General features: G+C 41.0%; 1 protein-coding gene across 1 annotated transcript; it reads left to right on the forward strand.

Annotated features, from left to right (window-relative positions):
- The first annotated feature begins 4,551 nt into the window (after window positions 1-4,551).
- LOC109918421 (solute carrier family 35 member B1-like) lies at window positions 4,552-14,575 on the forward strand. Its single transcript, XM_048614401.1, has 5 exons — window positions 4,552-4,995; window positions 7,535-7,632; window positions 8,207-8,337; window positions 13,993-14,023; window positions 14,508-14,575. The coding sequence occupies exons 1-5, from the start codon at window positions 4,838-4,840 to the stop codon at window positions 14,573-14,575; spliced, it is 486 nt and encodes a 161-aa protein (XP_048470358.1). The 5' UTR covers window positions 4,552-4,837.
- The last annotated feature ends 19 nt before the right edge of the window (window positions 14,576-14,594 follow it).

Consider the following 14,594-nt stretch of genomic DNA (forward strand, 5'->3'; position numbering starts at 1 on the left):
TCAAGAGATCTAGGAACAAATACAAACATGCTGCCAGTAAAATACTGGCCACTTTATTGCTGTTATGTTAGGTTGAGTAAGTTCAACATTTGAAAACCAAGGTCCCAAGAGCTCACAAACACTTTAAAAATACATAAGGTAAAACACAGAACGTAGAAATTAGGAGCTGGAGCAGATTATTCAGCCCTTCATTATGATCATGGCTGATCTTCCAACTCAGTGCCTCATTCCTGCTTTCTCCACGTACCCTTTGATCCTTTTAGCTCCAAGAACTATATCTAACTCCTTCTTGAAAATATACAATGTTTTGGCCTCAACCACTTTCTGTGACAAAGAATTCCACAGGCGCACCATTTTCTGGGTGAAGACATTTCTTTTCATCTTAGTCCTAAATGGCCTATCTAGTATCCTTAGACTGTGACCTCCTGTTCTAGACTCATCGGTCTTGAGAACATCTTTCCTGCATCTACCCTGTCTAGTCATGTTAGAATTTTATAGGTTTCTATGAGATCCCCTTTCATCTTTTCTAAATGCCAACGAATATAATCCTAACCAATCCAGTCTCTCTTCATACCATCTCAGGTATCAGTCTGGTAAACCTTTGTCGCACTCCCTCCACGGCCAGATCATCTTTCCTCAGATAAAGAGCCCGAAACTGCTTACAATACTCCATGTGTGGTCTCACCAATGCCCTGTACAATTACAACAAGACAACCCCGCTCCTGTCCTGAAGTCTTCTTGCTATGAAGATAAACATACCATTTGGCTTCTTCAACATCTGCTACACAAAGGAGCTGGTCATCGACTTCAGAAAGCAGAGTGGAGGACACATCCCTTTCTGTATCAATGATACTGAAGTGAGGTAGTCCACAGCTTTAAGTTCCTAGGAGTAAATGTCACCAATAATCTGTCCTAGTCCATCTATGTCAATGCTAGTCAAGAAAGCACATCAATGCCTCTACTTCCTCAGAAAGCTAAGGAAATACGGCATGTCCACAACGACTCTCACCAATTTTAATAGATGAACCATAGAAAGGATCCTATCCAGATGCATCACAGCTTTATCTGGCAATTGCTCTGCCCAACACCACAAGAAATTACAGAGGGTTGTGAACACACCCCGGTTGATCATGAAAACCAGCCTTCCTTCCATTGACTACGTCTATGTTTGTCGCTGCCTCAAGAAAGCAGCCAATGTAATCAAAGATGCCTCCCAGCCCGGTTATACTTTTTGCCATCCTCTTCCATTGGGCAGAATTTACAAAAGTTTGAATACATATACCAACAGATTCAAGAACAGCTTTTCCCCCTATGTTATTAGACTTATGAACGGACCTCTCATATATCAGAATTGAAGTTTTTCTATGCCTTCTCTGTAGCTGTAACACTGTATTCTGCATTCTGTTCTATTAACCTGATGCACTTATGTAAACTATGATTTGTCTGGTCAGCACGCAAAGCAATACTTTTCACTGTGTCTTGGTAGACGTGACAATAATAAATCAAATCAAATCAAACCCTCCCTGCTTACTTTCAGTGACTGGTGCAGAAGGACACCAAGGTCTTGAGGCACCTCCCCCTTTCCAAATATATTACCATTCAGATAATAATCTGCCTTCATGTTTTTGCTACCAAAGTGGATAACTTCAGATTTAGCCACATTATACTTCATCTGCCATGCATTTGCCCACCCATTCAACTTGTCCAAATCGCACTGAAGCATCTGTATATCCTCTTCACAGTTCACCCACCCCCCACTTTACATTGTGCTGTTTGAAAACTTGCAGACATTACATTTAGTTTCCTCATCTAAATGATTAATATATACTGTGAATAGTTGGGATCCAAGCACTGATCCATGTGGTATTCCACTAGTCACTGGCTATCACTCAGAAAATGACCCATTTACTCCTACTCTTTGTTTCCTGCCTGCCAACTAGTTCTATATCTATGATGGGGCACAAGGTCTAATCCCGTGTGCTTCAATTTTAAACACTGATCTCTTGTGTGGGACCTTATCCAAAGCTTTCTGAAAGTCCGAGTAAATGACATCCACTGGCTCAGCCTTATCAACTCCACTACCTACATCCTCAAAAAATTGTCATAGATTTGTAAGATTTTCCTTTCTTAAATCCATGCTGACACTGTCCAATCCTGTCACTGCTTTCCAAGTGCTCTGCTATTAAAACTTTAGTAGTGGATTTGAGCATTTTCAGTACAACCGGTGTTCTTTAATTTCCTTTTATCTCTTTACCTCCTTTTTTCAAATATTGGGGTTACATTAGCTACTCTCTAATGCATAGGAACTGTTTTCCTTTAGTTATTCCCTCTCACTAGACCCAGTGTTCTCCAACATTTTTGGGGCATTATTTGTGTCCTCCTTTGTGAAGACAGAACCAAAATATGCATTTGATTGGTCTGCCATTACTTGGTTCCCATTATAACTTCCCATGATTCTGATGGCAAGGGTCCTACACTGATCTTTTTCTCTTCACAAAACTATCGAAGATTTTACAATCAGCTTACTTTCATACTCGATTTTCCCCTCTCTTAATCAATTTTTCTGTGCTCCTTTGCTGAAATCTAAACTGCTCCCACTCCTCATGTCTACTGCTTTTTTTTGCCAATTTGTATGCCCCTTCTGTGGATCTAATATTATCTCTAATCTCCCTTGTTGTCCATGGTTGGGCCACTTTTCCCCTTTTATCTTTGAGCCAGACAGGAATGAATAATTATTGTAGTTCCTCCTTGCACTCTTTAAACATTTGCCATTGCATATCCACCATCATCCCTTTAAGTAGCATTCCCCAATTATTCACAGCCAGCTCGCATCTCATACCACCATAGTTTCCTTTATTTAGGTGCAGGACCTTTGCCATCTTAATGAAGAATTCCATTATACTGCAGATACTCTTCACCAAGGACCCTACACAGCTCGATTGCTGATTATTCCTTTATCGTTACATAATATATAGCCTAGGATCGCTTATTCAGTAAGTTACATCTAGAATCATAGAATCCCTACAGCGTGGAAAGAGGCCATTCAGCCATCAAATCAGCACTGACCCTCCGAAGATCATCCCACCCATCCCTGTAACTCCACAGTTACCATGGCTAATATACCCAGCCTGCACTTAGGGCAATCTAGCCTGGCCAATCCACCTAACGTGCATATCTTTGGATTGTGGGAGGAAACCAGAGCACCCAGAGGAAACCCATGCAGACACTGGGAGAATGAGCAAACTTCACAAAGAAAATTGACCAAGGCTGGAAATCAAACCTGGGTCCCTGATGCCATGAGACAGCAGTGCTAATCACTGAACTACTGTGCTGAACACCTACAATACTTTTGGTGAACAGCAAAACAAAGACTTAAGCCAATAAAATGTCTGAAAACTCAAATATATTTCAGAGAATGTCTGGTGGGAGCAAGAATTGGCAATTAAGCTTGAGATTCGAAGGAACTGCTACAGCACCACCACTGGAGAAAATACACATTGCAACTATTACCTCTGACCCTGTTTTTCTTGATACACAGGGGAAGGCTCCTCTCTACAGAATTACAGGACAGATCTGATCAAAACCTTAGTGTGTATTTTTCATCTAATGTGATTGGAAAATCTGTACCTCTTTATTAGAATAGAAATAATTTATACTGTATGCCAAACCTTTTACAGAGTTTTTTTTTAATTTTGAACAGTGGGGTTGGCATTAAATGATTATATAGATTTTGGAAAGTTCACACTAGTGTCATATTCATTCAAAATTTAAAAGGGAATGGGAAAAATGATTGGGGAGGGGGTAGGGAACTAAGCTGAAACAAACTCAGAAAAACTCAGCAGGTCTGGCAACATCAAGAGTTAACATTTTGAGTCTGTTCAAGATCCTTAGGGGACAGTGTATTCTTTCCCCTTGTGGGAGTGTCTGGGACCAGATTGTGGGGTCGAAGATTCCAGACAGACACAGAATCATAGAACCCCTACTCTGTAGAAAGAGGCTATTCACCCTATCAAATCTGCACCAACCCTCTGAACAACATGCCACCCAGATCCATCCCCACAGCCCCTCCTAACTTGTACATCCCTGGTCACTGTGCAGTAATTTTTGGCATGTCTAATTCACTTAACCTGCATACCTTTGGACTGTGGGAGGAAACTACAGCAGCCAGAGGGGACCCATGTAGACACCGTAGAGAATGTGCAAACTCCACACAGTCACCCAAGGCTAGAATCAAACCCGAATCCCTGGCGCTGTGAGGCAGCAGTGCTAACTACTGAGCCACACCAAGGGAGTTGAGGAGGAATTTCTTAAGAGGCTAGTGAATCTGTGGAATAATTTACCAGCATGGGCTGGGTCATTTAGTTTATTGAGGTGGGCAGATTTTTAATGATTAAAGGGATCGGAGGAGGGGAAAGACAGGAGAGTGGAGTTGAGGATTATCAGATTAGCCATATGAATGGTGCAGCAGTGACGATGGGCTGAGTGGCCTACTTCAGTTCCTGTGTCTCACAGTAAACGCCCCGTAGTGTTAGTATTCCGCCAACCTCCTCCTTCCACGCAGGCGCCCTATCAACAACCCACACGACGGCCTAACCGTCACCACAGGACCCCTTCGCCCGGGGGTCTCAGTTGCGCCGGTTATTTCTCCTCTGTTGCGGGGAAAGCCTGCCGGAAAATATTAATATTCAGAAATGCCACCGGGAACGATCAGGGGGATGTCTGAATTGTGAGACTGGATGGGGGAATTGTGTGGATCCCCACACCGTCTTCAGGCAGTAGGATTGGCCCGCCGTCCTCTCCCTAGCCGGGGGGGACCTGGCGGCCCGCGCGGAGGCTGATGGGACCGGTTGAGGTTGTTGCCGTGGCGCCGGAGGCGCCGAGTGAGGCGACCAAACCGTCCATGGAGAGAATATCCAGCGAGAGGTTGCGGCTGCTCCTCTGCTTCTTGGGAGTCTTCGTCTGTTACTTTTACTACGGGATTCTGCAGGAGACGATGTGAGTGCTCGGGAGAGAGAGAGAGAGGTTTCCAGATTGAAATGGCGGTGCAGCTCTGTTCCTGGATGCTCGTCGCTGGGGGGCCTGGGATGATGGGGACAGCAATGATGAGGTGGAGATGCAGCAAGGAGGGAGACTCATCAACCTCCCCTACCCTGGAGCTGGGCCTGTTTTCCACTATTCCCCGAGGAATAAACAGGCTTACTGTTTCCTTCGGAATTATAAAGCCAAGTGAAATGGTGCACAAAAACAAATTGCTGGAGAAACTCAGCAAGTCAGGCAGCATCTGTGGACAAAGAAACATTTCGAGTCCAGTGACCAGTCCTGAACAATTTTCTCCAGCAATTTCTGTTTTTGTTCATTTCAGTTCTCCAGCATTTGCAGTTCTTAGTTTTATTGCAGTGATGCACAGATGATGCAATGCACGCTCTTGACATGTGGCAGTTTTGCCTCCTGTAGTTGCAGAGCTATTGAGACCCAAGTCCTTCATAGTCATGCACTGGAAACCAGTTTTAGGACACGGGGTTGCTTCATTTGTAAAAACTAGTTCTGCTGCCTAAAGTTTTTTTTCCATATTCATTGTTTCTCTGAAAATGTATAAATACTTCCGAAGGCAAAACGTCTGCCTTTGATTTTCGTGACTGTTACGCCACTATATAAAAATGTCTCTAATGTAACAATATAAATTTAAGACACTTTGCCCCAATGTTTTAGACTGCCCATTGCTCTTAAGTGTCTGCCTTTCATGCTTGTTCAGAAGCACTGTATTGCAATGAGATTACTTTTCTAACTCATCTAAATTTGAGATGTCTAATTTGCTCAATCTCCTATCTTTGGATGGGCCTCTCATCCCAGGAACCAATTTAGTCAATCCTTGTTTACTGCCTGTAATTCATGTATATCTTTCCTTTAAATACGGACAACAAAACTGCATACAGTACTTCTGACGTGGTCTGATCAATGTCCTTTACAATTTTAGCAAGATTTTCTTATCTTTTATAATGTCAATCCTATTACAATAAAATTCAATGTGCAGTTTGCCTTTTCAATTGCTTTCTATAATGCATTGCTAGGCTTATTCCTTTTGTGAATAGCTAGTGTCTCAATATTAACATTTTAATGTGTCACTATTTTTAAAAAGAAATTCCACTTTTCTGTTCTTATTGCAAAAGTGATTGACCTTTCAATTTTTTGCATTAAAAGCCATCTGCTCCCTTGTTGCCCGTTCACTGGACCTGTCTATATTCTTTCTGTGTCCTGATTTCAGCTTATATTGCCACCTAGCTTTGCATTGTCAGTAAATCTAGATACATTGCAAGTCTCTTCTTGTAAGTCATTAATATAGATATTAAATACCTGAGTTGTGAACATTGATTCTTTTGACATTTTACTAGTTACACCGCCAATTTGGAAATGTCTAATTTATTCCTACTCTATACTTTCTGTCTATTAACCAATCTTCACTTCATGCTAATATATTACCGCTGACTTCTCGTCCTTATCTTGCATATTGGCTTTTTGTGTGAGACCATATTTCTTCTGGAAATCCAAACATGCTACATTAACAGGTGCCCCTTCCAACTCTACTAGTTACTTCCTTAAATAAATCTCAGTATCAAAGGACATTGGTTAGGCCACTTATACTGCATTCATATCTGGTCTCCCTGCTACAGGAAGGCTGTTGTGAAACCTGAAAAGGTTCAGAAAACATTTACGAGGATGTTGCCAGGTTTGGAGGGTTTGAGCTATGGGGAGAAGCTGAGTAGGCTGGAGCTATTTTACTTTGAGCGTCGGAGGCTGAGAGATGATCTTTCAGAAGTTTATAAAATCATGACTGGCATGGATAGGGTGAATAGCCAAGGTCTTCCCCCAGGATAGCAGAATTCAAAACTAGAGGGCATAGTTTTAAGGTGATAGGGGAAAGATTTGAAAGGAACCCAAGGGCAACTTTTTCATGCAGAGGGTGGTGCGTGTATGGAATGAGCTGCCAGAGGAAGTGGTGGAGACTGGTGCAATTACAACATTTAACAGGCATCTGGATGGATGGGTTTAGAGGGATATGGGCCAATTGTTGGCAAATGGGTAGAGAACTATTTTCTATGGTTAACGAGTGATGTAGAGCCATATTTTAGCTTTGTCAGTTTAACTTTAGTCCATCTTAAAATGGTAGCAGTAGTACAGCCAACAATCTGAGCCGCAGGCTATGACATTGCTATCTGAGGACAGTATCTTAGTGTTAGCCTCTTTGAATTTGCTCAGGACAAGTCAATACTTCATCCAGGATGTTTTAGGAACAATCCTGATATTTTGTTTAGTTTGCATGATACGCAACAAACATAAACCAAATTTGATTTGCATATGTTAGACCTAAAAGTTTTTGGAGATGTGGTTTTGAAGCCTGTGTTTGTAGTCTGGTCTCTGTTTATGCAAGTAATTTTCTTTACATATTTGATATCTAACTGGTGACTAAAATGATTGCGTGATTTGTGCTACAAAAAATTATTGTCTAACTTGAACCCTTGCATTTTTTGTGTTACAGAACCAGAGGCAAATATGGAGAGCAGCAAGAATCATTTACTTATGCAAAATCACTTGTGTTTGTACAGTGTATTATTAATGCCATCTTTTCTAAATTAAGTAAGTAATTTTAAATGTGTAGAAAAACAATAATAAATATTTTTAGGAGTATTTCTATGTGTACATACGATATGTTGAACTGTGCTAACTTTTCTAGTTTTTGGACTTACTGTAGTGGAAAATTTATGACAATTACTGGCCTGGATCTTGTGGTCAGTAGCAAAGTGGAGGCATACACTGCTGATTGCATTTTAAACCGTGATCATGTCTTTTTCATAGTCTGCAGCAGAAACCTGCTTTCCCAGCTGCAGTTATGAATCTATTGGCAAGGTAAATAGGGATTCCTAGTGTTAAGGTGCATTCCAAACAAAGCTTTGGGCTCCCTCCTTCCAAAAGAAAACCATGAGCTGGAAGCGTTCACTTTGAGATCTGACTTCAGTTCAAAGATAGTTTGTATTTATGTGGTGTGAATGGTGACGTTTTTTGTTGGTGCAGTATCACTAAGCGTAGATATTTACACATGTAGAGAATTGCAAAGTACTGTAGTAGGGGAACATGGTATTCAAAATTACAAAGTTGTTTGTCCACATATTTAAATTGTATTAATTAATATATTTGACACATCTTGTTCTAGTCATACAATTCTTGGAAAAACCTTCATTTGAACGAACGCCACACTGGTTGTATGCAGTTTGTTCAATGTCCTACTTAGGAGCAATGGTTTCTAGTAATTCTGCACTCCAGTATGTCAACTATCCAACACAGGTTGGTATTGGACATTGCATAATTTTTTCAGAAAATGGTTTTTAATTCAATGCTCAAGTCTGTTCTACTTAAGAATACATTGCTGAAATAATGTTTTCCTTTTAAAACAACTAGATATTTTGTATTTATGGATATGTATTTTTATAGTGTCATTTGTGCTGTACAACATTTTAGAGGTAAATAATTTGAATCAAACCTTCGCTAACCTTTGTAATTGTTGTTCTGATTTATTTATTCAAAGAAAGTGGTAGCTTTTAAAAAGTCTCTCCTCTCTCCACATTCTATAATTATAAATATTTGGATCTCCTTGGATAACACTTTACAGATCTTCTTTGACAGTAGCCATTTATATTTGCAAGTGTTAAAGAAATTTACTAAACAGATGAGTACCTAGATCATGTTTGAGAGAATAATGTGTTTCAAGCAATCCAAATATTCCAAATTCACACAATGTTTTACTGGAATAGATCCAGAAAACTGGATTTAAAAAGTACAGTCTAATCATTAAAGTGCAATGCAAGTTATATGCAAATATTTATTAATCTTGATTGTTGTAATAGTTGCTGTCCAAACTATTTGCATTTTATGTGTCTAATGAACTAAGTTGCCAGTTGATTCCTACAACAATACTTCATTAATTCAGTTTCTAATAATAAAAGTAATTTTTGTTTAGAAGCTCATCCTATGTCTCAAAATTAAATTCCAATATCCTGCTTCATACAAATCCTTTGTGTGTATTATTGAACCGCTTCGTATGATAATGTACAGAGAAAATATGGTCAACATGTCTGAATACACTGTGCCCTGCTGTGAGAAAATAACATTGAAGAAATAGAGTGGTTAAACAGTGGAGGAATGTTGCATTATGATATTTTTTTCTTCTGCCTTTGCCTTCCTCATTTTGATCAGAGTCATACAGCAGGAAACAGACCCTTCAGTCCAACTTGTCCATGCCAGCCAAGTTTCCCCAAACTAAACTAGTCCCGTTTGCCTGTGTTTAGCCCATTTCCCTCTAAACCTTTCCTATTCATGTACCTGTCCAAATGTCTTAAGTGTTGTAACTGTTCCTGCATCTACCCCTTCCTCAGGCAGGAAAAAGTAGCTCCTCAGCTGCCTTTTAAATCTTTCTCCTCTCACCTTAAAATTATGCCCTCTAGCTTTGAACTCCCCTATCCTAGGGAAAAGACGTTTGCTATTCATTTTATCTATGCCCCTCATGATTTTATAAACCTCTATAAAGTCACTTCTCAACCACCTAAGCTCCAGTGAAAAAAGTCCCAGCCTTTCCTTATGACTCGAGCCTTCCAGTCCCGGTAACATTCTTGTAAATCTTTTCTGCACCCTCTCCAATTAAATAATATCCTTCTTATAGCAGGGCGACCAGAACTGTACACAGTACTCCAAATGTGGCCTCACCAGCATCCTGTACAAGTGCAATGTGATGTCCCAGTTCATACTCAGTGCTCTGATAATGAAGACAAGCATGTCAAATGCCTTCTTTACCACCCTGTCTACCTGTGACACAACTTTCAAGGATCTATGTACCTGAACCCCTAGGTCTGTCTGTTAGACCACACTCCCCAGGGGCCTGCCATTAACTGTGTAAGTCCTGCCCTGGTTTGCCTTACCAAAATGTGGCACCTCACATTTATCTAAATTAAACTCCATCTGCCATTCAGTCCAACTGATCAAGATCCCTTTGTAATCTTAGATAACCTTCTTCACTATCTACTATACCACCAATTTTGGTGTCATCCGCAAACTTCTTAACCATACTTCCAATGTTCTTATCCAAATTATTCATATAAAGGACAAACACCAGTGGACCTGGCACCGATCCCTGCAGAACACCGGTGGTCACAGGCCTCCAGTCTGGGGGAAAAGCTCTCCGACACCACTACCCTTTGTTTCCTACCCTCAAGCCAATTTTGTATCCAATTAATAGGCTCTCCCTGAATCCTTTATATATAACTTAACTTTACTAATCAGTCTACCATGCAGAACCTTGTCGAAGTTCATGTAGACAACATCTACCGCTTTGTCATCTATCTTCTGGGTCACATCCTTAAAAAACTCAATCAAGTTGAGACATGAACTTGATAGCATGATTTTGTGCGCAGGAAAAATTCAATCTCTAATCAGTCCTTGCCTCTCCAAATGAATGTAAATCCTGTGTCTCAGAATCCCCTCCAACAACTTACCCACCACTGACATCAAACTTGCTGGCCTATAGTTCCCAGACCTCCCCTGCAGCCTTTCTTAAATAAAGGCACAACGCTAGCCATTCTGCAATCTTCCAGCACCTCTCCCGTGGCTGCAGATAACACAACTATCTCTGCTGGGGGCCCTACAATTTCTTCCTTAGCTTCGCACAATATCTTGGGATACACTTGATCGGGTCCTGGAGATTTATCTCCCTTTATGCGTTTTAAGACCTCTAGCACTTCGTCTTCTCTAATGTGAACTGTTTTCAAAACATCAGTATTATATCCCTGAGTTCTCTAGCCTCCATTTCTTTCTCTACAGTAAAAACTGATGCTAAATATTCATTTAATATCTCTCATCTCCTGAGGTTCAACACAAAGATGACCTTGTTGATCTTTAAAGGGCCCTACTCTGTCTAGTTGCTCTTTTCTTAATGTACTTGTAGGATCTCTTTGGATTATCCTTAATGTTATCTGCTAAGGCTATCTCATATCCCATTTTGCCTTCCATATTCCCTCTTAAGGATTCCCCCCTACTCCCCTTCTACGCTTCAAGAGATTCACTTGATCCCATTTGCCTCTACCTGGCAATTGCCTCATTCTGATTCATGACCAGAGCCTCAATATTTCTATAATGTGGAGGTGCCGGTGTTGGACTGGGGTGGACAAGGTCAGAAATCACATGACACCAGGATATAGTCCAACAGGTTTATTTGAAAACACAAGCTGTCGGAGTCTTACACCACCTTCAGGTGTTAATGAGAGAGGCAGTATCAGACACAGAATTTATAAATAAAAGATCAAAGGATCACACCACTGATGAGGATGTACTAAACAAACCTAAGATGCTGTTAAATCTTTAATCAAGTAGGTGGTTTTAATTGATTAGTATGTATATGTAAATCCTGAATTCCTTTCAAGTCACTGCCCTGAGAGAACTAAAGGTTTCATAAGTGTAAAGAAGTGACGTTTTATGTCAGACAACGCATGTTATGTGTGAGGCCTTGTTTAGAATTTGTTTGGAGTCAGACTGGCTTTATTTAAATTTATAAACCATGGCATTGACTGACTGTCTATAAGTTGTGTTCTTTTTGAACAAAGTAGAATGTGTGTGTGTGTGTGTGTGTGAGAGAGAGAGAGAGAGAGAGATCAGTACTCATGAGAGCATCCTTAACCAGGATCTTGGGTTCATGTCGGACTACTAGTGACTCCATCACACTATACACTGTGTCACACATCCATACATACGCACGCACTCACACTCGCACTGATCCTCTCTCATACGCACACTGTCTCACACACGTGCATGCCCACACACACATTCTCTCACAGATCCTGTCTCGTATACAGACTGTCTCTCTCAAGCATACATTCTCACAGACACACTCCCTCTCTTTGTCTTTCTCACGCATGCACGCGCATGAGTGTCAATGGGGTAAATTTGTATTTGCAGATACATTCTATTTTGTTCAGAAAGTGCACAATTTATAGACAGTCAGTCAATGTGGCGTTTTATAACTTCCTACTTGAGAAATAAAACCAGTCTGACTCCAAATCAAAACACAAACAGATTCTAAACAAGGCCTTACACGTAACATGCATTGTCTAACCTAAAATGTCACCTCTTCACACTGATAAAACCTTTAGATCTCTCAGGACAGAGACTTCAAAGGAATTTGGGGATTTATATTTACATATTTGTCAATATCTCGATTGATTGATTGTTCCCTACCAGCCTTACCTGCACTCTGCCTTTGAACTCTCATTATCTCACTTTTGAAAGTCTCCCACTTGCCAATTGTCCCTTTCCCAGTCCCATTAAGGGATCATCCCATTCTTATTTCTGAGTTCCACCCACATAACTTCACTGGATGATCTTCCAGGAAAATCCTCTCTAAGTACAGCAGTAACATTTTCCCTAATCAAAAATGCTCCTCTTCGTCTCTTGCCTCCCTTTTTGTCCTACCTTTCGGATCGAGACTCCAGAACATTAAGCTGCCAGTCCTGTCACACTCATGTGCCTGCACACGCTCTCTCTCTCCCTCACACATATATGCTCTCTCACCCCATAACGCGTGCGCGCACACACACACAGACGCACATGTGAATGTGTCCTGTCCTGTCCCTCCCCAAGCCATGCCTGTAATAGCTGCGATATCCCAGTCATGGTCTGTGTTCATCAACCTTACTGTCCGACCTCTTGCATTGAAACAAATGCAGTTTAATTCTAAAGAATTACCTCGTTCTATGACGTGCTCTCACCTGGTTGTCTAACTAACTTGCTGTGTTTAACTCCAAAACCATCTTCAGTTTTCTCTCTGTCCTCACTGCTGCTTAGGATCATCCCCACCACCCACTCACCATTACTAGTTTAAAGGCTCCCGAGTAGCACTAGCAAACTTCCCTGCTAGGATATTGGTCCCCCTCCAGTTCAGGTGAAACACAGCCTTTTTGAATAGGCCTCTTCTACCCCAGAATAGATCCCAATGATCCAAAAGTCTAAATCCTTGCCCCCTGCACCATCTCCTCAGCCATTCATTTATCTGCCTTATCTTCCTATACCTACTCTCACGAGCACATGGCACCAGAAGTAATCCAGAAATTACTGCCTTTGAGGTCCTGCTTTTTAACTTCCTACCTAACTTCCTGTATTCTATCTGCAAAACTTCATCCCTTCCTCTACCTATGTCATTTATAACCAACATGTACAACGACCTCCAGCTGTTCACTCTTCCCTTTGACAATTTTCTGCAACTGCTCCAAAACATCCTTAACACTGGCACCAGAGAGACAGCACACCATCCTGAATCTCGCGCAGATCTGCGGAATTGCCTGTCTGTGCTCTTGACTGAAGAGTCTCCTATCACAATTGCTCTTTTGAACCTTGACAAACCCTGCTTAAAAGGTTCAGTCCTGGGGCCCAAGACCTGACTGCCACTGCTATTTTCTTCTGAGAGACTACCCCAACCCTCCTGCCCCACCCTAACAGTATCCAAAAATGGTATATTTGTTTGCAAGGGGATAGCCATGGGATACCCCTGCAGTACCTTCCTACTTCTCCTGACAGTCCCTTCCTACTTCTCCTGTCAGTCACCCATTTGCCTGACTATACCTGTGGTGTGACCACCTCTCTAAAGCTACTAACCTTCAATCTGTGTCTCCTGAATGATCCACAGTGACTCCAACAGCTGATCCAAAGAATACAACACTAAAATAGAAACACTGCTTACTTATGGTTTCTCTTCATTTAATACTAACTTTTCCTTAGTTGGGCATCTACGCTGTCTGAAATCAGTTTTAGGGACCATTCTGTACATTGTTGTATCCAAATGTGCAATAGCGAAAAAATTATGACAGTGCGTTATATGGGATATTTCATTTCTTAAATAAAATACTATTCCTTATGACAGTTATTGTATTCAACTTCTAATGGTTATTCTTTTCATTTCAGGTTCTAGGTAAATCATGTAAACCTATTCCAGGTAAGTTAAAATGAAGCAGTTGAACTGATATAGGGTCCTGTAGTACCTCCGCAATAATGACAGATATGCACATGCCACTTTGCAGAGGCATAAAGGAAATGAATGCTGAGCTTAGGGCTTAAGATCACGAAAGATAAGATCGCCAATGGTGGAGCAAAAGGTTAGGAAAATACACAGAGGTGAGAGGTAGGCAGGGCTCGGGTGTTACGTGGCTGATTTCAGAGATAGGAAGGGACAAGGCCATAAGGACTTTAAACAGAAGGATAAGTTCCTTCTCTGGGGCATCACTGAGGGAGGAGAAGGGAATTATTGGAATGGATGAGTTCCTGTTCTCTGCAAAAAGATAATGGAGGTGAATAGGCAGTTTTTTTTGATAAGAAGTCTGAAACTAAATTCAGTCATTTTGGATCAGTTTAACAAAGTGGCCTTGGAAGGGATGCAGAATTTATGACATGAGCTGAAACAAAGACTTTGTTTTTCCAAGATGCACCAACATACTTCACATCTTACAAATCACTTGATGAACTGCAGTTACTGTCACTATGTGAGTAAATGCAGCAGCCAATTTCTT

Source organism: Rhincodon typus, chromosome 30, assembly GCF_021869965.1.
Source record: "Rhincodon typus isolate 14 chromosome 30, sRhiTyp1.1, whole genome shotgun sequence".
In the NCBI taxonomy this organism is placed as follows: Eukaryota; Metazoa; Chordata; class Chondrichthyes; order Orectolobiformes; family Rhincodontidae; genus Rhincodon; species Rhincodon typus.